Here is a 27,368-nt window from a genome sequence, read left to right on the forward strand (position 1 = left end):
ACTGATTTCAAATGTCTTGTCCGAGACCCTATAATCTAGATGGGCCTAATGAAGATAAAAAAAAAATATTTAAAGGTTTTTTGAAGGGTGTTGTCGTTTGGGGGCTCTGGAACCTGTTCTTCTCAAAACAGACTTGCTCGCATATGAACAATAATCAATATATTAATGATTACGAAAATACTGCAGAAAAAACAAAGTCCAAGGACATGTCATTCTGTGCCTCACCCTAGGTTCACCTGCAAGACACCCCCCGCCTCTAAATAGAGGATGTTCAACACGTGTATGGCATTTGAGCGGCTGCGATTGGCTGCGACCGCCGCTAACTCCCGCCCCTCTAATTGTACGTCACCGCGGCAGTGTCCGTGGCGCTCTGCAGCGCTGAAGGAGAGCCGCACTGACGAATCTGGACGGGGCGAGGCGGCGATCCCAGTGTGGCCCTCATCCATCATCGCTATGGGAATTACCAAAGCGTTCTTTCAGAACCAAGCCCTGATCCCGTACTATCTGAAACCGGTCCACCTGGAGACACGGACTATAAAACACTGCAGTTGAGAGTGCCGCTGCACCAGAGCCCGACTCTGCTTCTCTCCTCCTGTAAACTGAGGAGGAGGAGGATGATGATAAACATCTAGAGATGAGAAGTGTTTCTCCAGCAGACAACTTGGACAAGAACGTTTGCTCGAACCTCATCTGTGTTTTCTAATTCAGGACGATGGCTGCCATGTGTGTGTCCGCAGTGGTGAGTGCTTTGCCTTTTATTCCCCTCCCTGCTTGTTTTTATTCTTTATTCTAAGGACTCCTTCAGCAGGTTCTGCACTTAAAGGGACAGTGCCTGTTTTTTTCATCCCAGACTGAACTTCCAATGAAATAATTTCCAAGTTTGACTGTTAGATTAACTCCAGAAATGCTATTCTTTTGTCTTTAGATTTAACATGTGTGTCTCAATCCTTTGTGGATGAACAACAAAAGAGAACAGTGGAAGGATGGAGAAAGAAAGGGCATCCAGCAGTCTATTGTTTACCCCAGTATGCACTCTGGAAATGTCAGTCAAATGACTCTTGTCTCTTGACTGTCAAAGACAAAGGAAATTCATACAGTTAAAAGTAAATGAGCTTATTGAGCATTTAAAAGAAAATGTCATAAGAATGTGAGCTCTAAAAGGGGCATTTTATTGTCATCAGAACTTAAATATCGAGGATGGAGGGATGTTTTTTTTTGTCATTAAGCACAGTACCAGGCAAGATTTTTCTCATTCGTGCGGTGAAGGTGTCCTTTTGTTAATGCCAGTAACGTGTTGACTAATCGGCTCAGTTTGGCTGTTGGAGCCGTCTCATCATCCCCAGTGAGTCAGATGAGGTTCCAGCACAAAGACTTTGCCCTTGTCTCCTCACAGAGCAGGGAGGCAACATGGTGATGTTGACTTTTTGAACAGGAAATCTCTTAATCAGGACTGTCAGTGTCATGCAGACATCCAGTTCACTTTTCAAGACTTTTCTCATGGAATTCAGTGGTTTGACTTTAGTATGTTTTAAGACAGGATAATGGTAAAAACTGGACATAACCAAAGAATTTCTTTTTCTTTTCAAGCGTATAAATGGATGTGAATTCATTGTTGCTGTATCACCACAGCCTTTTCAAGATGATACATGTACAAAAAGCTTAGTTCTGTGGGGTTATTTTAATTTTTAGGGCCACACGTTCATTTCTACAAATTTCTAAGGGCTTGACTTTTTTGAACACAGAAAATACAGAACAAGAAATCTTTTGGACTAAAACTGCGACATAATTTATATAATTCTGCTCCCTGACTCAACCAGCGGGAGTTGCGTCAGGAAGCTGGTTGATTATTTTTTATTTTCAGAATCTTCCAGTTATTTTCACCTTTGATCAATAAGTTGTTTGCTCATTAAAATGTCTGGTAGTGAAGTCTCATCATAATTTCCCAGAGTCTAAAGTGAGGTCTTTAAATTGCTTCTTTAGTTCAACCAACAGCCTAAAGCCTGAAGACTCTTCATGCACTATCATAAGTGACAAAGAAAAGCAGTAAATCCTTAATTTCCATCCATCCATTTTCTATACCGCTTATCCGTCAGGGTCGCGGGGGAGCTGGAGCCTTTCCCAGCTGACTACGGGCGAGAGGCGGGGTCCACCCTGGTCTGGTCGCCAGTCAGTCGCAGGGCCCCAATCCTTAATTTAAGAAGCTGGAAACCAGCAAATATTTGACATTTTTGAAGTGACTGAAGCAATTCATCGATTGTCAGTAGTTGGCAACTAATTTTCTTTCATTTGACTAATTGTTGTAGCTGTGCCAAAGGGTCCAAATTTCAGGTCAAGCTCGGACCTTGATATCGATTATAGCTTTGGACTTTGGACATGTTCTGGTTTGCATTTTAATATATGATAGAACTTGGTGGTATTGCACCTTTTCTCCTTGGCTCTGCCAAATGAGTCTGCGCATATCTTTTCTTTCAAGTAGATTAATATGTCCAGCGAGAACAGAGAATGAGACATAGTGTAGCCAGTGCATTGCATTTAGCCTGTCAAGATAGTGGGCAGTAAAAGCTGAAGTGAAGGGAAGATGTAGCTTTACATCGACGGTTGCGTTTGGGTCTCAGATATGGCTGTCCAGCTCTCAGATCAAGGTCTATGCAAGCCTCTGTAGGCTTTATGCATGGAAGACACTTTGGCATGACACAGTAGAGGATTAGCAGCACTGGTGTAAATAATAAAATTAATGATGGCTCAATTCCATTTAGAACGGAGCCAAAATTCATTGGTCACAGTTATGCCTTTCCTACTATGACAAATCAAAACCTCTGCTGTGAAAAAGGCTCACTCAATCAAGTCTAATGTATATTTTAACTGTTGGAAGAATTCAAACGGACTACTATTTTATCATCACATTTTTGACTGCTACCTCTTTACAAATGCACAACAAAGAGAATCTGTCTTAACCACAAAGCTAAGTCTACCGAGACGAATGTATGCACGTTGTATTTTCGCAAAGAATGAGCTCAGTTCATCCCAGTGCTTCATGCTTCAGTCATTAGCAGTAAACTCAAACATCTACACAAATAATCATCGCTGACTATTGTCAGTGATAAATTCAGTGTGACTGAATCCAAACAGAGTCTCTTTCTCTGAGCTGAAACGAGCTGCGACATGAGGACACACAGCAACAGGTGCTGCTGCACTGCCTGCCATGTGAGTAAGTGTGTGTGTGTGTGTGTGTGTGTCTGCCTGTCTGTCAGGGAAGGGGGGCAGTGAGTGTGTTTTTGCGTTAGTGTATATGTGTGCATGTGGTGGGCCCTACTTTAATTGGATAGTAATTACAACTTAAAGACCGCTACACACACATGCACACACACTAACACAAACATCCCACCCACGCCCAAATGAGTGTATGCATATGCTACATATGCTCATTATGTAGCACACGTGGTCCAACACTTCCACACACATACACACACACGCACAGAGAGGCTCGATCCAGTCTACACAGTAGATTGATTGTTATCTGTCATGATCCACTGTGTTCAGTTAGTTAATTCTTGAAAATTTTGGAAAGACTTACAATACTGAGACAACTGAAGCTCCTCTTGGGCCTCATTCTAATTCCTGCTCTGTGGTACAGCTTGTTCCTGCCATGCATCAATCACAAGTCTTGTCACACAGCGAGACTGAGTGCAGTTTGTGTGACCATGTTGCGACGGCTTGCACACAGACATCTCCTCTGTGATGCTGACATGCTGTATGTGGTGGCCTGTCAGTCCATGTGCCCACACACAGTTTATTTTAGGCTGTTGTGAAGAAATATAAAGACACTCGAAGGTGCCTCTGAACGTGGTCCATATCAAGTTTCAGGCGCTTGCGTTCTTTTGCCCTTTCAGTGGTAGTCACAGGGCTTTGATACTGTGTGCTCCAGCTGGACATTAAGAATATACAGGATTATAGAATCAATTCCAACATTGATTTTCATAAAATTACTACAGTAGTACAGTATTGATCAGTATTGGAGGCTCCTGCTGTTTCCAACACAAACAGAGCTGCAGGTGTCAGTACTTCTCATAATAGTGAATAGACTTTGGAATAAAGTCATGATTCAGCAGTTGATTGTGGTATGCACATAAGCATTTACCCATAAAACACTTCCAGCATCCTTTTCAGACAGGTCAGAGAGAAAAATTTCTAATTATTTAGGGGCTCTTTGTTAGAAGAGAGTTTTTTTATGGGAAATGTGGTTTTATTTTACAGAAAAACAGCACAAACTGGATACTAAAGCAAAACTAGAGATTTAGTGTTACACTTCCATAACGCTAGGTGACCTGCAAGCGACAAATTTTTTAAAAGATGGTCTGAATCAAAGCAGCAGAGGCTGATGTATCCTGATATTTAGTCTCTAATACAGGTCAAGCTCCAAATACACACTGGATCCTACATTTCCCATCATGTAACTTGATAGCGTCTTTTGTTTGTGAGTCTCCCTGGTAAAGGCTCATGTTTCTGTCCAGTTATTAATACTGTCTGTATATCTAATAAATTTATTGCAGAGATAATCTTGATGACATCACTATGATATGATCAGGGCTATCTTCTCAGATTTCTCAAAGCTCCTCTAAAGCCACAGAAGACATTATAAAACTGTTTATACAGGCAGCACTTCCTGTAATGAGTATTTAACTTGGATCTGTAAAATCAGTTGAGTGCCCCTTTAATGTACATTTCCACTAACAGCCACTGTATTCTGTCTTAAAGAAAACACCACCTGTATTGAAATAAATGGGAAATCCCCCAGTGTATTCCTCTAATACAAAGCCAGTACACCTTTCCACAAAAGTTTGGGATCCTTGAGAGTCTTGAGTCTTTTTTAAAATGGTAACATTGTGATGTTGATTGATGTTCATTATAAATGTACTTAATTTAATAAAAAAGACTAATAAATAAGAAGAACATGTTAGTTTGTTTGACAGGAGTCTGAATTTGTCACACTGAGTTGTGTTGGTTACCAGTTATTCATCCAAGCTCAGTGCTATTCAGGATCCATTCAGGGTTAGCTGAATATTGTGGTTTAGTTACTTGAAAAGGATGGTGGGCAGCATTAAAAATAAATCCAGGGTACATCACGTCCCTCTAGAAACTTATGAGTGACATTACAGGTATTTCTGTGCAACAATTCCACAGTCATGAGTCATTAGCTGCTCATTGTGAACCTAAGACATGGCTTCAACAACACACTGATGTTAAAAAATGCTCCAGGGAAACATATGTTGTGTGATGCATGCAGCCCATTGCACGAGGAGACAACGGTTTGTGCTCACGCACAAAAAGAGGGAAGTGAGAAGAGGTTTACGTTTAACTGCCTGTCACCTAAAAAACATCTGACCGATCAGCTGTACTTCTGTTCCTATGCTTACAAGCAAACTGGGTCCTGGGCGTGTCTCTGAACGGCTTGTAGCTGCTGCTGGAGGTAGAATTACAGGGTGTCCTGCTCAGCCTGTCAACCAGCAGGCAGGGAGTCACAAAGTCGGGAGCTGAGGTGTTTCTTTCATTCAATGTGTGTGTGTGTGTGTGTGTGTTGTGGGCGGGCATGCTCAACAGGAACCTGCTCTGCAGTGGTGCCACAGTGGTGCCTATGTGATGTAAACAAGGGCTGCCTGACCCACGTCTCCACCCTCAGATCCCTTCCTTCACCCTGTGTTCTGTCCTTTACTCTGTCCGTGAGTCGCAGCAGCTGACAAATCCCTCCACATTTTCCACTCACAGATTAAACCCCAACATACAGCAAAAGCAAAATCCTTGGGATTGGGTTGCACCATTTATTTATAAATAGATCCTTATTAATACTGGTTAGTTTTAAATTAGAGAGTATGGCACTGGTTTGTTCCATTCACAATACAGGCACTGTTTTTTCTATAACGTGTGATTCAGTTAAGAGGCAAACTATTATGCACTATGCACGTTATTTGTCAGAAACTCATAATTAATCACAACTCAGATAAGACATAAATGTGTCATTGCTCCCTAACATGGGTCAACTCCAGAAACTTAGCATAGCATTTTTTTATTTGGACCCTCTTTGCCTTCTAAACCCATATGTCATATTTTCTCAGAAAACTCCTCTAGAGCCACAGAAGACATTATGCAAACAAGGAAACTGGTGTAGTACACTTTTAACCGCTTCATATTGAAGTGGAACAGGTGTAAGGAACCAGGCAGATGTAGTTTATGGACAGTGCAGTAAGACAGAGACAAAGTTGGTTCAATAAGAGCAAGGCTGGCAGCGGTGAGACAGAAGTTGATTCATGCATTGCTGAACTAGGTCTGTAGAAAAGATCTAGACAGTGTCTGTGATCTCTCTCTCTCTCTCTCTCTCTCTCTCTCTCTCTGTGTGTGTGTGTGTGTGCATATTCCTGTAGTTGTTGGGAACAAAAACCTGTTTACACAGTCACATTGTGAGGACCCGCCTTACTTATGGGGACAAAATGCAAGTCCCCACAATGTGACTCATTAAATATTAGGGTGAAGACTCACTTTAAGGTTTGGTTGAGGTTGAGGTTAGGTTCAGGTAACGGTTAGGATTGAAACAGTGATGTTCATTGTTATGGTTAGGTGGTGGTTAAGCCTCCAGGAAATGAATGTAAGTCTATCTAATGTCCCCAAAAGTGATGGAAACAAGACTGTGTATGTGTGTGTGTGTGTGTGTATGTGTGCATGCATGCGTGCCAGCAGGAATGTACTGACAAAGTGCCAGCGCTGCACTTTGTTTCCTCTTCTGCTTTTTTGTATCTTTTGTGTTGGCATTTTATTTTCCTAATGGCAAACAGGAAATGCAGTCCCACAAGATGTTTGTGTCTGAATGGGAAGGAGAGATGCTTAGGGACACTGTCAAGACAAAACCACAGACAGACACCCACTGACCAGATGTCAGCATCTATTTTGCTGCCATTATCTTACTACACTCATTGTCTGACATGATGAATAGCAGCTGTTGCAGTAATTAACCTCATTGGTTTAAAACCTTAGCTGCAGACGGAGTTGTGTTCGTGTGCCTCGCTCAGTTTTCACTCACCTTTCAAAGGCTGTCCTGTCTTCCTTTAGCTTCAAATATCACAATGCCTCAGAGCTGTGTCATAGTGGAGGGTAAATAACACGCAGACTCAACGTAGACAGCTTTGTAAAATATTTCCAGAGTGGCATAAATCATCATGGCACAGAAACATTATGGCACATAAATGGGTGTAACAATACAGACAAGGCACTGTGTGAGAAATAAGTAATTAATAATTAACATTGATGTGTAGGGTTGCAGAGATTGCATTTGTTTGATGCTGTCACTAACCTGCTAACATTGCAGTGTGAGGCCAACTGGTCAATATGTAACTAAACTAAACTTTACATAGCTTTGTTTCATTGCACACTGTACTGGCTAAATAAAAAGAAAAAAAACTAGTACAAATACAACTTTAGGTTTTTGACAGATCACACAAATATGATAATAATATGGCATTTAGTGTGTTTTAGAGGTCCTGGTAGGCAGAATTTTTTAACCTTTAAACAGGGCTGGCTGTTTCACCCAGCTTCCAGTCTTAATGCGAAATTAAGCTAACCACCAACCGTCCATAACATCATATTTAGCATTCAGATATGAGAGTGGTATCCTAATGCCTCCTCTCATCACCAGTTTGGTGACTGGATCATGGTGTAAACCACTGTGGCTTTTATACTGGATTTTACTTTAAATCTACAACATAATCTGTTGCATGACATTGTTATCTAACTCACAGAAAGTGTGTTTGGTGTTATCCCCCCAACATTCAAATGTACTCAAAATGCACTCTTCAATATACTGACATAAAAATATAAATTAAACCATTGCCATGCTAAGATCAATCAAGCACCGTCCTCTCAACAAATCGTTAGCAAATGCACTTATAAGCATAGCTAAACTCGACAAAAGCCATTAGTGTGACAACTGGTTCTAGTGTCATGGTTCAGGTCTTCCAAATTGTCAAAGTGGTGTTGCCATACCCCTGTATAAGCTGTAACTGAACTGCTGTGGCTGCATATAATCAGTGTCAAAACTGTCCATGTTTTATTACCCTAAATTAAAAAGTGGACAATGAGAATCTGTGAGATACTTATAGGCTATATCACTGTAGATAGTTTTTGTAAAATGTTCATTCACAATTTTATGAATAGTTATGTGAAGAGAACCAAGGGAAGCAGAGGAGAAAAACCCACAGTCGCTTTGGTCTTCCCAACATTAAGTTTAAGATGCTGAGGCTATCATGTATGCATGGTGTATAGTACATACAACTCTGCATGAACTTGCAGATGCAGAAGTAGTTTTTTTAACCTCTTTGACTCTTAAGAGATGCTTGGTATTTTTTAATGAGCCTGTTTCCCCAGACAAAACAAAATCAGCGCCGTTGGTAACAGCATGAAAAGTACGAGCATCCCATACTAAGCAATCACAAAGTTCCTGTTTAATACCGCAGCATGCCATTTCTTCCACAGCCTCGTATTAAATGGTGAGTGATACACCTTAATTGTTGTAGTGTTTAGGGCATGTTGTTCCAATAATAAAATTCTACAAACAAGCAGAAAGAGCCACAGGGGGACCATCTATTGTCCTGTAACAAGCAGAATGTTCCCATTTACTGCTGCACACATTCTCTACCAACATCTCACTTGTTGTTGATGTGAATAAATGCATTGATGTTAGTGACGCAACTAAGTTATGAAGCAGCATGTCGAGAACATGCTCTGATGTTTATGGATGAGATTTCTGTGAATGAACACAAAGAGCTGAATGGGTGGTGTGGTGAAAGGGCAATGGGGCGGTGCAAGAAAGGACAACTTTTTCATAGAAGCAGATCGTATTCAAACAGGATGTCCAAAGCACATTATTGGGATGACCTAAAATTACTGGCTTTGTTCGGTGGGGGAGATTTGGATCAAAAAATTGGATGTTTATTTTCAAAGCCACAACCTTCTCCTGCTGCTTTTTTTTTTAGCTTCCTCAATGGAGTCCACAGCTTCTTGGAGTTTGATCGTGAACTTCTCCAAGTCCACATGAGCCTTCTGCAGCTGCAGAATCGGCTCAGACGTGTATCTCCTCTCTTCAGTTTGTGAGGCCTTAGTGGAGTTATGAACACAAACCATCCTCACATTTGAAGCAGTGTTAGCACTTTACAGTTTCTCTTACGAATTTTCGTGTTAGTCTTGCAACTTTTCTCTCAGAGTTGATCAAGTCATGATATGCCTTCTCTAGCTGAGTCTCCACTTTACTGATGCTCTTCTTTGCAGCTGCTAGTCTGTGTTCAGTGCTGTACTGCTTGAGTTGAGTGTCTTAAAGCTGATCTTTTAAGACAGCATTTTCTCTCATCAAATATTTTAATTTGTCCCTCAGGACAAGAGATTCGTCCTAACAGGCAAAGTCTTTGCTTTTGCTGTTTCTGGCTTTCAGCTTTCAGTTTTTTCTTTCACTGGGCCTCCGCATTTCTTCTCTTCTTAAGGTCGTTCTCTTCAAATGACGTTCTTGATTGAGGCAGTGAAACGACTGACTGAACAAACTGAGTTGTCCACGAGTTTAATTTCTTCAGTAAGATGCAGACGTATATTTATTTGTAATAAAACACAAAGTTATGGAACCAAGACAACAATAAAAGCGTTGGGTCTTTAAGTTTTCAGTATGATTATTGACATATGATATGAAGTATGACTGATACCTGATACATGGTACATAAAGTTTGATTAATTATGTATATGACTGTTAGTACTTTAGATAACAGCAACAGAAGGCAAGAATTTGCTCTGAAATCAATAATCAGAAAGACATTTCTGCTTCAATGAGAAGTTTGTGTCTCTTGTAATCATACTTTTCATATTTTGCATTGATGAGTACATTCAAATACTTTCTGTAATTACATTTTATCATCGGTGTCAAATATTCCAGTGTAAAAATAATCATAGAGTTGCCACAGAGTGACACCTGTGTCTGTACTAGTAACAATGATCTGTTTTGACCTCTTCATTTTTATAATGTATTTTTATAAAATCAACCTTGTTTTAGTTGAAGTGCACCAGGCCAAGCCCCTTAATCCTGTGTGAGGTTTCACTGTGAACAGAGACATCAATTTGTGTGTGTGGTGGTGGTGGTGGTGGTGGAGGGGGTGGGGGTTTATTCCCAACAACCCAGTGAGCTGTTGGCTTCCCAGCAGAGGTGAGAGCAGCTCCTGGAAATAAAAGGAAAAAAAAACAGAAAAACACTGAGAAAGTTAGAGTCATATGTCCAACTAAAATCTCAGTTGTGGTTGTAAAGTGAATCTGAACTTTTGGGTACTCAAATTAAGAGGGACAGGATTAGTCACGGGAGTGACTAAATGAAATGATACTGAATTAGATACATTTCTGAAAGAGACATACCATACTTTAGTGTTGTGGCTCTTGATTCATGACCTGATCAGACAAACCCAATATTAATAAAGGATTTGGACAGAGTGAACATGAGTCTCAGTTAGTTTGCCATGAGGATTTTGTATTCTTTCTGTCAGTTCCTCCATTAAGCCAGCTGTCCATCTGTCTGTCCATCTCCAACCCGATTAAGAGCAAGAGAACAAGATGCAGTATCCTACATATTCTTTGTCTCCAGATGAGGATTTCCACTGCATGTCTTCTAGTTCCACCTTTTCCTACCCATGTCTTTTGTGGGGGACTGGTTTAGAGGATTATGACCACAGTTACAATTTCATTAACTTTTCTTCAGCGCCCCAATTATGCCAGCAATTTTACATTTTACGCAAGATTGACTTATGACTACTTTCCTGTGGTATTTGTTATGGTTAGTCATATTCTCCAGATGGTAAACTTCAGTGACCTTGGACATACGTTGGTACATGGTTCCATTGGAATGACAATGCTTCTCTGTAACTAATGGATGTGTAAATAACAACTGTTTTCTAACAGGATTTCTAGATCAACTTATTAGCCGATAATATCTCATTGTTAAAAAAACAGTTCCTGCAAGTATTGTGGGACTTGGGTATTGTGTTTAAGTATTGTGGGACTTGGCTACTATATTTTTCCATACTACTGTCAACTTTCAGACTTCTCTTTAACGTCACACTTTCTTCTCTTCTCAGCTCTTATACACAGTGCTGGTTCAGATCTCAGCCCGGGTTTTGACCACAACCAGCACAGCTGACCAGCCCCTTCTCTCCTCCCGCCACTATCAGCATACTGACCCCAACTCGGGCACCCAGCTGGTCTGCGACAAGTGCCCAGCAGGTACCTATGTGTCTGTCCACTGCTCCCCGGCAGCTGTGAGGGAGTGCAGCCCTTGCCCTGTAGGCACCTTCACACGGGGCGAGAATGGGGTCCAGCAATGCCATCGCTGTCGGGCTCCGTGTCCTGCAGACTTCATTGAGAAAGCGCCCTGCACACCCACCCAGGACCGTGTCTGCACATGTCCCCCCAATAGCTTCTTGTCAGGAGATGGTGGCATGAAGTGTAAGCCCCACTCGCTGTGCCCTCCAGGGTCCAGGGTGAAAAAGAGGGGCAGTGAAACAGAGGATGTGCTCTGTAAGCCGTGCACCAAGGGGACTTTCTCAGATGTAGAATCCAGCACAACGAAGTGCCGAAGCCACACGGACTGCCCAGCTCAGGGGCTGGTGCTGCTCACTCCAGGGACTAGAGATACAGATAATGTCTGTGGACCTCCTCCTACAGACCCTTCTTCATCTGTGTCCACAACCACTGAGCTGGTGCCTGCACAGGCGGTGCTTGTACAGGAACCTCTAACTTCTTTTTCCTCATCACTGGCTGGACCTGCACAGAAAGGTGAGAACAGAGACCCAGCTTCTTCACTGTTATCTTTAATGTAGTTATTTTTTTCAGATAGTTCAGAAGTGGCGTTATTACTCATGATGACTTAATAAAATGGGCTGAATTAGCCAAAGGTTAAGCATGGATGTACTATATTGTTTCCAAGTGTGTATGAAGATGCAATTTGCATTCCTGTGCATTTAGTATGGGGTTGAATACAGGAGCCAATCAGCCTAGCTTAGCTTAACAAGTGGAAGCAGAGAAGGAAACAACTAGCCTTGTTTTCTTTAAAGTACAAAAATGTAGCTTCCTGCAGCTCTAAGGCTGACATTAACATGTTGTATCTCATTAATTACAAAATAGAAATATAAGTGAGACAATTTGTGGTTTGAGAAATAATAACAATTTTAATACTATAACCATTAGTTCATTGTGAAATAGCTCCAACACATAAATTCTAAAACCAAGAACTGTAATTCACACTGCTGTTTGTGTACAGATTGAAAAAAGGTTTTACAGTGTGTCTCCCAGGAAGTATTTTTTAGCCTTTTCCCTCTGCCTCCAGTCTTCAATTTAAGCTGGGCTCACTGCCTCCCTGCTCCACTCATATTCCCATTTGTTTTCTCTCTAAGGAAGAAGTATGCATTTGATATAACATATCCTACAACAGGCATCTTTCAAACAGAATGAGTTGAAATTAAAATGAGTTTTATTTAAGTTTATTTAACTTTCGTTACACTATACAGCAGAACCAGTTACTGAGACTCAGTTGAATTCAGCGATAATGATTTTGACACATTATTGATTGTTTCAATTCATGTTAAGTTTTTTGTGTAGAGTGGGTTATACAGGTGTCTTTACACCTCTTTATGCATCATTGCTCAAGCTGCAATAGCAGTATAATTACACAACACTGACACACTGGGGTTTTCCTGTGGGAATGCCTGAAAGGAAGATTTGTAGACATGGAAACAAACTGGTGGCAGCTCCCTATCTCAGGAATGTTACTATTTGTGATCCGGCAGAGTTATGGGTGTTTCTGCCTTTTCTGTCACCTTCCTTTTTTTCTTTTCCCTCCCTTCTTACATTTACATCAGAGAATGTGAAAACACGTCTCTGTTCTCTGTCCAAATCCCTCCCTTGTCATTTCTCTGCTTTTACATCAGTCTTGACTTAGTCAGCTGGTCATTTCTCAGAATCAACCATCTGTAGCCAGTATACCCCTCCTCCCCACACAGACCCCCACACCATAATACTGTCACCACTGTTTGTGTTGGCATGGGATCGATGGCTTCCCAGACAGTTAATTTGACCCCATCTGTGCTGTAAGAGGGAAAGTGGGGGTGGGTGGGTGTGGGTGTTGCACACTCATGAGGGCTATTTTTCACCCGTGTTTTACTGTCAGTGGAGAGGATGGGAAGGATCACCTTGGGAAAGGAGCAAAGAGTTGCAGTACACAGCTTTCACCATTTAACATAACAATAACAGCAGTGACAAAAGGCACTGAATTTACTATATTTCACTTTACCTCATTCCCTAGCCATAAAGAGACTTTGAAGTTACATCACAAATCTCAGAGCAACCACAGATGGCCAGCAAAGAATTTGCTGTGAATGTTTAAATAAATATGTTGTATATATAAAGCAAGCTCAAGTTAAGAAGATACCAGGAAATGTACATTCATGGAGAGTGGAGTGGATAGTGTTCACAGAGAGAGTGGACCTTTATTCTGCACCAAAGATCTTTTGCTTCAAAGTATGTTGATGCTTTGAATGAGAAAAGTGCAGATAAGAAAAATATATTTTGTAAAAACTATGTGTACATGACATATCTACATAACCCTCATCATGTATTTTTGTATCCATTGAAAATATATTTTAACATAGTCTGGATATCACAGTACTATGAATGCTAAGATCATAGTCATATTGAGAAAACTGTGTTAAATTTCATATTGGTACATACCTAATATGGAGGTGTATCATATGGTATCATATGATCCAAAAACCAGCATATTTTATTTATTTATCATAGTTGATCCACACACTTGACCATTTAGGACTACTGAAAAATGTTGGTCACCTTGCTCCTTGTTAGCAAATGAGCAACATTTGTTCAGGACCAAGCAAAAGTGATAAGTAAAAGTCCTCTTTATTACTCTCAAAAGTTGACTAATAGCTAACAGCTAACAACTAACAGCCTAAATTTTAGGATTAGACATTAGACCTGTACCTGTGTACCTGTCTGCTGGTAAGAGGATGAGAGGGATTAACACACATCCAAGTAACAATCCCGAATTTATAATCTAATGTCATTATAAAACATCAATCCCATTAACGGCACTACCCTGGCACAGAGCTAGGGTAGGTGGTAGTGGCCGTACTGATAATCACTATTGACTGACTATAACCGTTTGTTCTCATGTCTGAAAAACACTGTCCCTGCTGTGGTTCATTTCACAATGACAATTCTACTTGTTCTTCTTCGTTTTAACAGATGGCAGGATTGTATGGCTGTGAATTGTTAGATCAATTGACCAATCTGTTTTTCTTTTCAAGATATTTCAAATTGTTCTCATAACTGACGCCCAAGTCTGATTAGATTTGCCCTTAGCTTAAGCTTAATGAAGAAGCTGACTGTGGGGTGAGCAATTCAGAGCTCATCTGCTGTGAGATTATGAGGTGGAGCACAGCTGGGCCTCAGTGTGGTGAAAGGAGCACATGCAAATTTCTTTGCAGTTTAGGAAACACGCTGATTTTCACTGATAGCACAGTGACGCAAATTAGATATGTCTGCAGCTGATGAAGCCTGACCAATGATGACCAACTGTTACGTGTTTTATTTAAATGGGCTGATAGAAAATTGGCTGACAGGTTGTTTTCTGGATTTTTAAACTCTCAAACACCATATCAGCTTCAAAAAACCAATATAGGTCTAACTTTGGAGTACACTGCCCACCGAGAGTGGAAGAAATGAGCAGAGGAAGCAGATGAGTGAAAAGAGAAGGAGGAGGTTATTCCTCCTTCTATTTGTGTGGCAGATTGCTTGCATGGATTAAAGTGTTAGGATTCCCTCCCGTGATGCCTTCTGTCTTCATCGTCTGGCTTAAGCAAATCTCTCAAGTGAGTGAATTTAATTCCCTCTCTCTGTCTGTGTTGTCTTTCATCTCTTACTTCTGTACTTTTTTCTCTCTTTGCTCTCTTTGTTCTCTCTGATTTCTCTTCTTCTGCTTACTTGCTCTATCTTTGTCTCCGTCAATCCCTCTGTCTCTCATTACAGGCAGCTATAGTCAGTCAGCAGGTATTCAGCTGAGGGGTAACCTGGGTGGTGAAGACCACCGTGCGGAGGGGGTACTCCTCAGCCGACCCAGTACTCCCACTCCGCCAAATCACGATCCTCCACGGACTCCACCGCTTCCAGTTCCCAAGCAAGTGATGGAGCGTGAGCATCAGGAGGGGCAACCCAATTCTGACCCTGTGGAGGGTCTGAAGGGTGCAGAGATAGTCAAGGTTGGGACAGGTATCGGCAAGGAAGCTGGACAGGGGAGTGGAGGTGGAGGAGGCGGAGTCTCTAGCTACTACAGGCCCACTCGCAGGGGATCCCCAAGACCCAGCACCCACAATGAGTTTGACATCAATGAGCACCTCCCCTGGATGATAGTGCTGCTGCTCCTGCTGGTCCTGGTAGTGATTGTGGTCTGCAGCGTGAAGCGGAGCTCCCGTGTTTTGAAGAAGGGCCCCATGCAGGACCCTAGCAGCATCATGGAGAAGGCAATTCAGAAGAAATCTTCTGCGCCTCCAACACAGGTCAAAGAAAAGTGGATCTACCATTCCAACGGGCAGGGTAAGCTCAGTTTTTCTTTGATTTCTACGAGAGCGGTTCTGGTGAAAAATCATGAGAAACTTTGCTTTGGCAGCTTTGGCACACAAATGGGTGACAGACTAAAAGAAAAAAACAACTCAAAGTGTCTTGGGTCACCACAAGCACCCAGAGCTTCAGTGAGTCTTGGTTTAGATTCTGATCCTCTTCCTCCAAAAGCTGTTTTTTAATTTCATGTAACATACTGAAACAAGACCATTCGCACATGTCTACATGACAGAATCAGAATCAGAATTCCCTTATTTCTCCTTGAGGGAAAATTCTTTGAGACAGCCATCTTTATGAACCATTTCCATCTTTAAATAGTGGTTAAACAGTTTTAAAAAACTCATTATGAGGTCTTAAGAATATATGATGACATATCAATATCATTGTGAATCTTCAGCTGTAAGCAAGACCGTGATATGCCCTCAGAGAAAGTGTCTTATCACAGCTGTGCCATGGTGCTTTCTTAACCTCAGGTGGTCCTGTATGGCGAACGTCTCCATCTAACGCAGGGGTCACAGACTTCTAGTTGTGTACATATCGCAGACTGTTGTGGATGTATGTCTGCTCCTGAGCTGCGTAGAACCATCTGTTCTATCTAATCACTCCTACCCCACAGCACATGGTGTGGAAGGCAGTGGCTGCACTAGCAAGGACTTGACCCTGTTGTAGTACTATCCTGCTGTCACTATCCACACACACACACACACACACACACACAGGTTGTCTTACTGGTCTCAGTTCTTCAATTTCATCTAGTTATCCTCTTCCTTTCTTCATTTGTCTTGATTTCCCTTCTTACTCTCATTTTCTTCCCTCTTCTTGCCTCTTTTTCTCTGTTCTTCTATTTCTGCTCATTTCCTCTTCATTCCTGTTGTACTTTTCTGTCACTCTTTCTGTTTTTTCCTCTCATGTTTCATTGTGGCTTATTTATTTTTACCTCTGCCTGTCTCTAACTTTCTTTCACTTCCTTGTACCTTTACCCGTCTTTTCCCTCTTTTCAGTGCTCTCACCTCATTTTATATCCCGTGTCTTGATGCTTGGCGTGTAAAGCATTTCACACTATTATTAGATACACACACTCCTCTTTAGCTCTTGCCTGTTGACCCTGTGGCTGTCAGCAGGTAGAGGACATTTTGGCCCACAGCTGAGCTTCTGATTTCACACTGAAAGAAACCCAAACTCAGGGGACACCTCCTGCCTGATGCACTTGACTCTCCATTTTGAAACTCTGTATGTGTGCGTGCTGTGATAAAGCCAAGTCACCCGCCACCCTCTCTATGCTCCCTCAGTGCTGGACCACAGAGAACTGGAATAATCTGGTTTCAGCTGCATCAGGGTTGTTGTTTGGTTGGCAAGGCGCATTAGTGGGTCAATTGGGTCTCTTACAGAGCAGCAAAGACATATATAGACAGAGAGCAATGAAGAGCAATAGTGAGATGTGCAGGAGTTGTGTGTGTGTGTGTGTTGTTGTTGGGGGGGCGGTTATGCTGTTGTTGTTAGCTAACCACACAGGGGCTTCCCTGCTCTTGTCCTACAGAGAGGTGTAGACATAGTAAGGGACAGATAAGGGCAGACTTTCATTAAACAAGAACTGTATATAGTTAATCTGTATATAGTTAATAATCAGTTAGATAGTCAACATGTATATTGTTGTTACTGTGCACTGAATGATCAAATAATCATGATCATGATGCTTGAATAATCAAAAGAACAACTTTCCTTAAAGCGGCACCAATTATTATTCTAAATATTATTGAATTAAAATATGTGTGAATTAAACTAAGTGCGTGGGTCACTTGGACAAATGAACGTTTTTTTGTGAACAAAAGCGGTTCCTCTCAGCTCTAAATAGTGCCTTAGCATCTCTCAGATCAATGTTTTAGTTTTGATGGTCTGCATGATTACTATTTGAGTTCACTATTCCAGCAGCTGGTAGCTGATCTGGATGACCCTGACATGCCAGCAGACATGCCAACTCTATTACATTCACTAGCAAATAGCTGGTTCTGATATCCCAAAGCTGTTTGGTTGTCATTTAAATGGGTCACATTGATTTTACTGAAAACTGATGCCATCAACATTTGAAACAGTCTCTCTTTCACATTTGGTTCTTCAGGCTGCCACTATAGGTTAATAATTGTAAACATGTCTGGCTGTGTGCTACGATGAGTGTTGAAGCTCTTCAGGTCTTCAAGTGTCATTTTTAAATTGACCTTCAGTGTGTGTGTGTGTTTGTGTTTGTTTGTGAGTGTGTGCATTGCGTGCATGTCTGATTGGATGAGTAATCTTGCACCCATGTGTATGCATTTACGTGGAGATGTATATATGCACATGCAACCCAAACAGCCATTTTACACCACTATTTACTCTGGAACATAAAACAAAACAGCTTCTTAATCCTTCCAAGGTGTGTGGCTGGCTCCCCTTGAAGGTTGTAATGCCCCTTTACTAGAGCAGTTAAAGCACACGGGCAATAAAGGGAAAAAGAGAAGGGAAACGTCAAAGCACAGATCACACACATACAGCCCTTGGCGTTTGCTCAGAGCCGATCGGGAAGTAGTGAAAACTGCTACTCTTCCACAGCAGGGCTGAATAGGGCTTTCCAGGGACATGGGCCAGACTTTTATTGCACAGGATCTGAAAAACGCATTTGTTTATCTGAAACAAGGGTGCAGCAGTCAAATTAAATGAAAAGGAATCCCAAAAATGTTGTATAAAGGTCAGCTTGAGGCTATGGTACGCTGACCTTGCCGTTAAAAACACTTTTGCCCTAAATTTTTGCCCTCAGCACAAACAAATGTCGTTTCATTTTCTCACTTAAAGTGTTATGGATGTATTATGTTGCTGTTTGCTGCTCTAGATTCAAAGGCCTGAGTACCATACTTCCATTAAAATGCTTGTCGGATTGTCTTTTAGTCTTCCAAAACATCATGCAGATGTTTAAATGAGGGTGAGCTGAAACAGACAGTGTTGGTTTTATTTTGAAAAAGACAATCATGCCCACTTTACACTGTGATTGGTCAGGTAAATAAAGATGTGGAAGTATGCAGGGTTTCAAAATTTCTCTCTTTTAGCAGTTTTCAACAAAACTACATCCTTTTTTGTTTGTACAGTATGACACGCACATATCATTCTTTTATCCTGTCCACCAAAACATGCAAACATCACAGAATTGTTGGATTGTGATCCGGGAAATGATAAGACAGCCATAACTGCAAGCTTTTTGTGCTTCCTTTAAGTGTAGACATTCTAAACAGATATTTATAGATTTGATTAAATAATACTGATTCCTTAATGGACCCTGCTGGTGGTTTTACATATTGCAGCCTACTAACTATATTGCATAAACGTGACTAAACAAGGAGGTGGGAGCATATTGTTTGAAGTACTCGGGAGACATAAGATATGACCTAGGAGGTCCAGTTTGACTGAAAGATCTTATCACACTGCATAATGGTTTGTAATACTGACAGAGGATATTTTACATCAAGTTGTCAGGGCAGCAAACATGTTTTTGGTGTGTTCAGGGACACCGGGAAATCACAAATTTGAGAATCTGCCGAAAGACACATTTTGTCATTCTGTCGAAGCAGCACAAATAGCTTTATGAATGCTACGCGAAGCCAGCATTGTGTTGTTGTACTGGTGAATGTGGGTACATAGAGATGTATGGACAACAGTCCTGGCTTCTTGCATGTAACACCATGAAATTTCAGAATTCAAATCAACCTTGCATTGTCTCTCATGGTACACAAGGTAAACTCGCAAGTGGAAACTTGCTCATGTACAAAGCATCTACGCCTATTGCCGACATGCCAGGATTTGTCACTGTCTTGCAGGCATCCATGTTTGTTGAAGCTCTATTAAACTACATCTGTACAGACATACCTTGGACCACTTTGCCATTGTGACAGTCAATTGAAGTGATAGATGATGCAACTGTTGGTCTTTAAAAAACAAACAATCAAACAAAAACTCTTCAACACACTTATAACAATAAGCAGCATCAACTTCCAGTGAAAGACATAAAAGACAAAACATAATAATGTAAAACATTGAAGAAAGGGCTGCAAAATAAGAAATGAAAACTTTTTAAAATGACTCCAAGTGGATTTTCGCACTGCATTAAATAAATGTCATAGAGTGTATACATTTGGTAGTTAATGGTCATGAATATGGAAAAACACCATAATAGTCCTTTAAGAGAACTTCAGATAAAGGCAGGTTGTGCTTGGTGTGGTCACCAGCCATACTGTTTACAACATACATTTCCAAAGTGAGATGCAGATTGTAGAGGAAAACACAAAGGAAAACAGCATTTTACCTGCCCACCATCCTCCCTTGTTAAACATCCACACCGTTAATGAAGCCAAGTTCCACATCCAAGCCCAGCGGGGAGCCACGTGTTAGAATATACAGCACTGTGCAGTACCAGGGTGGGCCGAGGTAGCCTGCTCGTAGTTTAGCCTGGGTTTGATTGTGAAGAGCAGGGTTTGGGGGGGTGGGGGTGTTGCCTCTTTGGAGGTATACAGCGCCTGTTGTGCTTTCACAAAGCCACACACACATTTCACCAATTTACCGTTGCTTGTTCCCAAATTTGAATGGATGTGAGAGGACCATGTGATGTGATTAACAGAATCGTTTTTTAAAGATGCTGACGCACACAGCACCCTGCTTCACATCAAGTTACACACAATAACAGGTTGAGGCCACTTGTTGGATCCATGTTTTGTTTTTTTTTTCCTCACTTAAAATATCTTATTTGGATGTTTTATTTTAACAAAATATTGTTATTGCTTAAATCAGAATCAAGACTGTAAAGTGTTTAACTTCTGTTCCTGGCAATCACATTGTTTATATGATGTGTTGGACGTTCATGCTACAGTACTCATTAGCCACAGCTGTTGCTATGAAAAAAGATTAGCTATGGAGATTAAAAGCTTTGCATCAGAATTTGGTGCGATTGTTACTGTACATTGTAGTGAGGTTTGCAGAGTTGTTGAACTGATCCAAAATCCTAAACTGAATTCAAAAATGCAAGGTTTGTCAAGGCCTTCTGAACAGGTCAACACAGTATCAGCTATTTTTTCTAACTCAAAAGTTACCATTGATATACTCATATATTGACCACTTCCTTCCATTGTACAAAAGTGAAGCCAAAATATCCCGGATGCAAGTGCTGCCATCTAGCACTAATGATGTAATTTGGAGCCAGAGTCTGTGTGGTAGTGATTTAGCAAGCAGCATTCAGCTTTTATGATGTTTTTCCCCTCTTTCTTTTAGTATCAGATAACTAAAACCAAAGTTATCAGAAAATGAACACTTAAACATACATCAGTGTAATGAAAAGTAATCTAATCTAATCTAATCTAAAAGTGACAGAAACCATCTTTGGGAAAAATTTACCTCTTGTGTACTTAGTTGTGTCCATATTCTGTCTACTAAAATGGACATGGAGGGGTTTAATCGGGGCCTTTTAAGGAGCCAATCAAGAAGTTTTGGCTTCTCTTTTGTTGAGATTTCATGTTATCAATCTTTATATGCAGTCAGTGAAGATTACATTCCTGTGCAGCATTACCAAAGTGAGCAACAGAAAGTTTAGTGGCTACTTAGCTCCCCAAGAACAATGAAAGCCTTGCTCCCAGTAAAGGAGTTCTTAGTGTCTTCCTCACAACTGAGGTTAAGATGGAACAGGAGGCTGTAAGCATGAAGAGTCTAACAACATTCTGGCTGGATAGAAACTGTGCTCTCACTGGTAAATCCCGCGGTGATGGTGTATGTGTTTACATAAATAACAGCTGGTGCAATAATGCTGAAGTGGTCTCAAGTCACTGCTCTACAGACAGAGTTCTTGACTGTAAAATGTAAATCCTTATGTTTGCCCAGGGAATTTACTGTTATTTCCATCACAACAGTGTACATTCTCCCCCGTGCTAACACTAAAGAGGCCCTGAATGTTTTCTTTCGTTCCATCAGTGACTTCCAAACTACTCATCCGGAGGCTGTTTTCATTGTGTTGGGGACTTTAGTCAGGCCAACATGAAAACAGTTCTCCCTCATTTCTATCAGAATGTGGATTTTGCAACCAGAGGAGAGAATGCTCTGGACCTAGACTATGCTAACATCAAGAGGGCATTTAAGGCAGCACCCACCCTGGCTCCTCAGACCATCTCTCTGTGATGCTAATTCTGGCATACAAGCCCCTGCTCATCAGAGAAAAACCTGCTGTGAGGCAGTTGAGGGTTTGGCCTGCAGAAGCTATGGAAGCATTGCAGGACTGTTTTGAGTGGGATATGTTGCAGCTGCAATGTACAATCAACACACCAACATGGAGAAGTATGCTGAGTCTGTATCCACATACGTCCAGAAGTGCATGGAAGATGTCTGTGTCATCAAGAACTTCACCACACAGGCCAATGAGAAACCCTGGATGACCATGAAGGTGCGTGCAATGCTTAAAGCGCAGGATGACGATTTTTAAATCTGGCAGCATGGTGGCGCTTAGAACAGCAAGAGTCAACCTGAACCGCACCATACGAGTAGCAAAGCGGACCCATGGTCAGAAAGTTCAGAGCTTCTTCCATGACCCTATGAACACCAGACACATGTGGCAGGGTATCCAGGCCATTATGGACTATAAAGCGGCTCCACCACTCTGTGAGAACAATGCCAACTTCCTCAACAAACTCAATAAACACTCTGGGAGGTTTGAGGCACTCAACAACACTCCTGCGAGGAAAGCTATTCCTCGTCCTGATTAGCAGGCACTTGGTCTCGTTACAGCTAATGTCCAGAGGACCCTGTTAAGAGCGAACACACGGAAGGCAGGGGCCCTGATAATATACCAGTATGGGTGTTCAGGGAATGTGCTGAGCAGCTGGCTCAGATCTCACTGAACCATCATTTTTCAAAACTGCTACAATTATACCAGTACCTAAAAAACCTGCAATTACAAGTCTTAATAGTTACCAACCCGTAGCACTCACCCCATCATGATAAAGTGCTTCTACAGGCTGGTAAAGGGCCACATTGCCTCCAGACTCCCCACCACATTCAGTCTGTCCCAGTTTGCTTATCGCCCAGATCACTTCACAGAGGACGCCACTGCAGAGATGGCTCAGCTCAGCATTCAACACCATCATCCCACAGCATTTGGTAAACAAACTGGGCCCCCAGAGTTTCAGCACTCCTCTGTGCAACTGACTGTTTGACTTCCTCACCAATAGACCCCACCCTGTATGAATGAGAAACAGTGTCTCCGGTGTCATCTCCCTGAAGACTGGTTCCCCTCAGGGCTGTGTCCTGAGTTCACTTTTGTTCACTCTGATGGCCCAGGAATGCAGTGCCAAGTTCACTGTTAATCACATTGTGAAGTATGCAGACAACACAACAGTACTGGGCCTGACCTGGGACGAAAAATGAAGGAGATCATCATCAACTTAAGGGGGAGCAGGCACAGCCACACACCACTTCTCATCAAGAAGTGAGAGAGCATATTGACCAGCGGTCGGGGGCCTGCAGTGATTCAGACCTGAAGTCGCTACAGACAGAGACACTGCACAAAAACGCAGCCAGACCAGAGCTCCCAGAATTATCGTATACCTGACCCACTCACATCATGGACTGTTCTCCCTGCTGGCCTCTGGAAAGAAGTTCCACAGCTTGCGAAGCAGAACAGCCAGATTCTGGAACAGCTTCTTCCCCCAAGTCAAGTGCATACACACTCACATGGGACTGCTCTATACCAGATCACAAGTTTACACACTACTGCTGTACAATATATTTTCACACAAATTTAAGAGTACGAGTTTACGCACTACTGCTGTGCAATATATTTCATGTAAATATGCAATATATTTTTTGATTTTTTTATGCATAGTTTTTATCTATTTATTTCCCTGTTGTCCGTCTATCTATCAAACTATCGAAAATATTAAGAGACGGGTTGCTGCGTCATCAGCGGTAATGCTGACACTTACTGGACTGATGTGGTAATGAGGAAGCTGAACCTGAATGCTGAAGGTTTTAATTTACCAGTCTATCTGAAGTACATTCCAACCCTCAACTGTGTTCATGATACAATTGTTTGAAATTTGCCAGTGTGGCTGAGCCTCAGAGACCTTTCGAGAGTGAAGATCTCAGACATCTGGATGGAGTTTTGAATTCAATCAGTGCATCAAAAGAAGCCACTTAAAGTGGTTCTAGCATATCATTAGGCCTCTTCGATGAGTCCTTTTTAGAGGTTTTCTTGAATATCAAAGTGGAAGGAGATGCTTTGGCAGAAGCAGAACACACTTAAGGGATTACATGTCCCATCAGGGAATGCATCTGTTTTCTCTAGGAAGAGCTGAAGGACAGGGCTTGAGCTACCTTGCTTTATCTGCTGCCACTGTGACCTGGTGAAGATGCAGTAAATAGTTTGGTGAGTGAATGGATGGATGCCCAGCCTGAAGATATTTACTAGGGTGTAAGAAGAAAACAGAGAGAAAAGCAGAATTTAAGAAGCTGGAACTTGACACGACTGAACAATGGACCAGAACCCAAACACACAAGGAACAAGACGAACCAGCACAGGCCAAAGCGAGATGAGGACTTTATAAACACATAAGGTGAGGACACATGTGGAAACAATCAGGGCGGAGAGAGGTAATCCCAAAGGGGGGAAAACAGACAAAGGGAGAAAGCAAAGCTGATGACCACAGACCCAGACAGGAAGTAGTGACAAAATAAAACAGGAAATCACAAGACAACATAGACACGAGACAAAAGAGACTGATTAAATGAACTTAACAATGTTTCCTATACATGACAGAACTAGCAAATGATTAACATTTTCAGTGCAAGTGGATGGCTCTGAGGGTGGAAATGTTGGTTTGTCACTTGGTCGGTCCAACACTTTGGTCCATCTTGACAAATCGCTGTTGGAACCATTGCCATGAAGTTCTTTACAGACATTTATAGATAATGATTTTTTCATGAATTCTGTGATCCTTTGATGTTTTTCTCCAGTGATATTATGAGGCTGACATTTTAATGTTCAACAGGAAGAACATCAAAGTTTAGCGCAATGCACCTCTTCGCGTCACCGTAATGACTGTCGTTGATGGCCAGCAGCTCATACGTCCTGGGCCTGCGTGATAGAAAATAATGGCAGACCGTCGACTTGTGTCAGAGCCCTTGGACATATTTTGCAACAGAGGAACTGCTTCTCTCTGTCTGGGTTTTTTTTTTACTGGCCAGACGGAGGATACAAAGCAATTAGTGCCAAAAAGTCATTATCACCTGCTCTGCCAAATGAGATGAGTCATTTCTAGCACATAATGGGGATAGGATATGACACTTTTGTGTTACTTTTCATCACAACAAATGTTAACAAAAACTGTGCCTCATTATGTGCTGTAATACATGCCAAAATGACACTCATCTCTAGTCACATAACTTCAGGATAGATAACAGTTTGTCTCCTCCAGGCAGCTGTAGTGTGCTTTATATGACACAAAACATGCCAGTTTGGATAAATACCAGCAGCCAACAGCAAGTAGCTGCAGTTTGATATTTCAGTTTTCTATGGTTTGGAGAGCTAACATGTCTCCACATAATGCAGGAACAAGTGTACACACCCTAATGCACACAAATAGGCACACTTCATTCTACTACTTCACCATGAAAACACATCATCACATTCCCAGGCTGACATACTTGATCGTCACGAGACTTATATAGGTCATTTAAATGTGGTCAGTTGGCAAGCAGAGCAGGGGATTTCTCTTCTGTTGCTGTGTGTGGATGAGAGTCGACAGGCTCTCGGCCCACAAGGCTGGCACGCGAGGTCTTCTGACTCCCTCAAGGACTCACATGAGTGTATTAAATTTGAGCAGTAGTAGGAGATTGTGTGTGTATATGTGTGCACTTTACATTTAAGGCATTTGAAATGAGGACACTTTGCAGAATCAGGTCAAATAAAGCCAGATGTCACTTCTTCAGGACTGTGGTTTGGTGTTATTTAGTTTTAGGGTAAGGCTTAACTTTCAGGTTAGTTTAGGTTAGGTTAGGTTGAGTTTGACCATCTAGTGGTGAGGGTTCATGTGAGGGTTTAGAAGCAGAGATTGTGAGTGAAGGGTAGAGTGTTGTTGCAGTCATGAAGAGCGTGTGTGGCAAGCATGTGTGGAGGTTTCACATGTCTATTTATATTTACCTCCAGGCATGTGTGTGCTTCCATTTCTCTGTGTGTATACATTTGCGCACGTGAGTGTGTCTATATGTGTGTCAAACCATGAATTACTACCACTGGCTTACATCCATTTAATCTTCCTCTCTCATCCTGGATTGATGCACTTACCATGTTTGCTACACTAAACATTAATCAGGGATCAAGCTGATGCTTATCAAATGTGGTGGAATTAATTCTGTATTAATGCTCTGGAAGTTTACAGGCCCTGTAGTATAAAATGCTTCAGTGAGTAAAATATGGTTACGTATGGTGGTAACCTCAGACCTCAGGTAACGTGGGGATATGACAGTAGTCGGAGGGATGACCATATTAACACATACACTATATAGACAAAACAATTTGGACATATCACTTTATTCTTGAATTCAGATGTGGTATGGGGTTGTTTGTCAGGGGTTGGGCTTGGCCCCTTACTTTCAGTGAAGGGAAATCTTGATGCTTCAGCATACCAAGACAGTCTAGACAATGTTGTGCTTCCAACTTTGTGAAAGCACTTTGGGGAAGGTCATTTTCTATTCCAGCATGACTGTGCCCCAGTGCACAAAGCAAAGTCCATAAAGACATGGTTGGATGAGTTTGGTGTGGAAGAACTTGACTGGCCCACACAGAGTCCTGACCTCAACCCCATCCAACACCTTTGGGATGAACTGGAATGGAGATTGTGAGCCAGGCCTTTTGGTCCAACATCAGTGCCTGACCTCACAAATGCTCTACTGCATGAATGGGCAAACAGGAAACAGTGCATACAGTTACTGGACAAAAGGTATTGGAAAACAGAAGCTGGCAAATTGCTTTCCTTCATTAAAAGACTGTACTGTAAACCAATACATAAACTGTTTTTTGTTGCATTAAGCAGTAGTCACACCACAAAGTGACATTCAGTTTTCCATGTGAAATAGCTGGGCCAGATGTTTGCTACCAGGCTAGTAGTCACTGAGGCTACGTGAGATATTGTTTTAGTATCGACATTGCAATGTGCCTGTGTGCAACTGTCACATGGCAAGTCATGCGATAACTAAGGAAAATTAACTCAAGGACATCACGGTACTCTTTTTTACCAAACCATCAGGTTCTCGTTTTCTTCTTTTTTGCAGCCTGTTTGTCTTCAACCATGTGGAATAAGGAATATATTTTAACATCATCAGAAATGATGAACATAAATATAACTGTGACACACAAGTCCATTGGTAGAGTTTATTAAGAAACGTGTTTTCCCTCAATATCTCCCCAACTGTTTTCTCCCCTCTTGTCAGTATTGGTGTCAGAGTCACATACTTGAAACTGAAAGTAGACAGGTGGCAGAAGACTTGAAAAATGTCAGCTGGTAGCTACAACGCCATTTGGCAACACACAAAAACCTGCTTAGGTAATTGGATTAAGAGATACCTCTTGACCTAATTGTTCATGAACATCATCACCATCCTACCAGCTGAGTATCCCTGAA

The 27,368-nt window shown here is 41.6% G+C and overlaps 1 protein-coding gene across 1 annotated transcript in view; it reads left to right on the forward strand.

Annotated features, from left to right (window-relative positions):
• The first annotated feature begins 338 nt into the window (after positions 1–338).
• Positions 339–27,368, forward strand: part of tnfrsf21 (tumor necrosis factor receptor superfamily, member 21) — a 43,287-nt gene continuing 16,257 nt past the window's right edge. Inside the window, exons 1-3 of the mRNA XM_046373374.1 lie at positions 339–739; positions 11,145–11,841; positions 15,106–15,669. Of these exons, the coding sequence (XP_046229330.1) occupies positions 713–739; positions 11,145–11,841; positions 15,106–15,669 (1,288 nt within the window). The 5' untranslated portion in view covers positions 339–712. The remainder of the gene's footprint in view (positions 740–11,144; positions 11,842–15,105; positions 15,670–27,368) is intronic.

Source organism: Scatophagus argus, chromosome 19 (genome assembly GCF_020382885.2).
Source record: "Scatophagus argus isolate fScaArg1 chromosome 19, fScaArg1.pri, whole genome shotgun sequence".
Classification (NCBI taxonomy): Eukaryota; Metazoa; Chordata; class Actinopteri; family Scatophagidae; genus Scatophagus; species Scatophagus argus.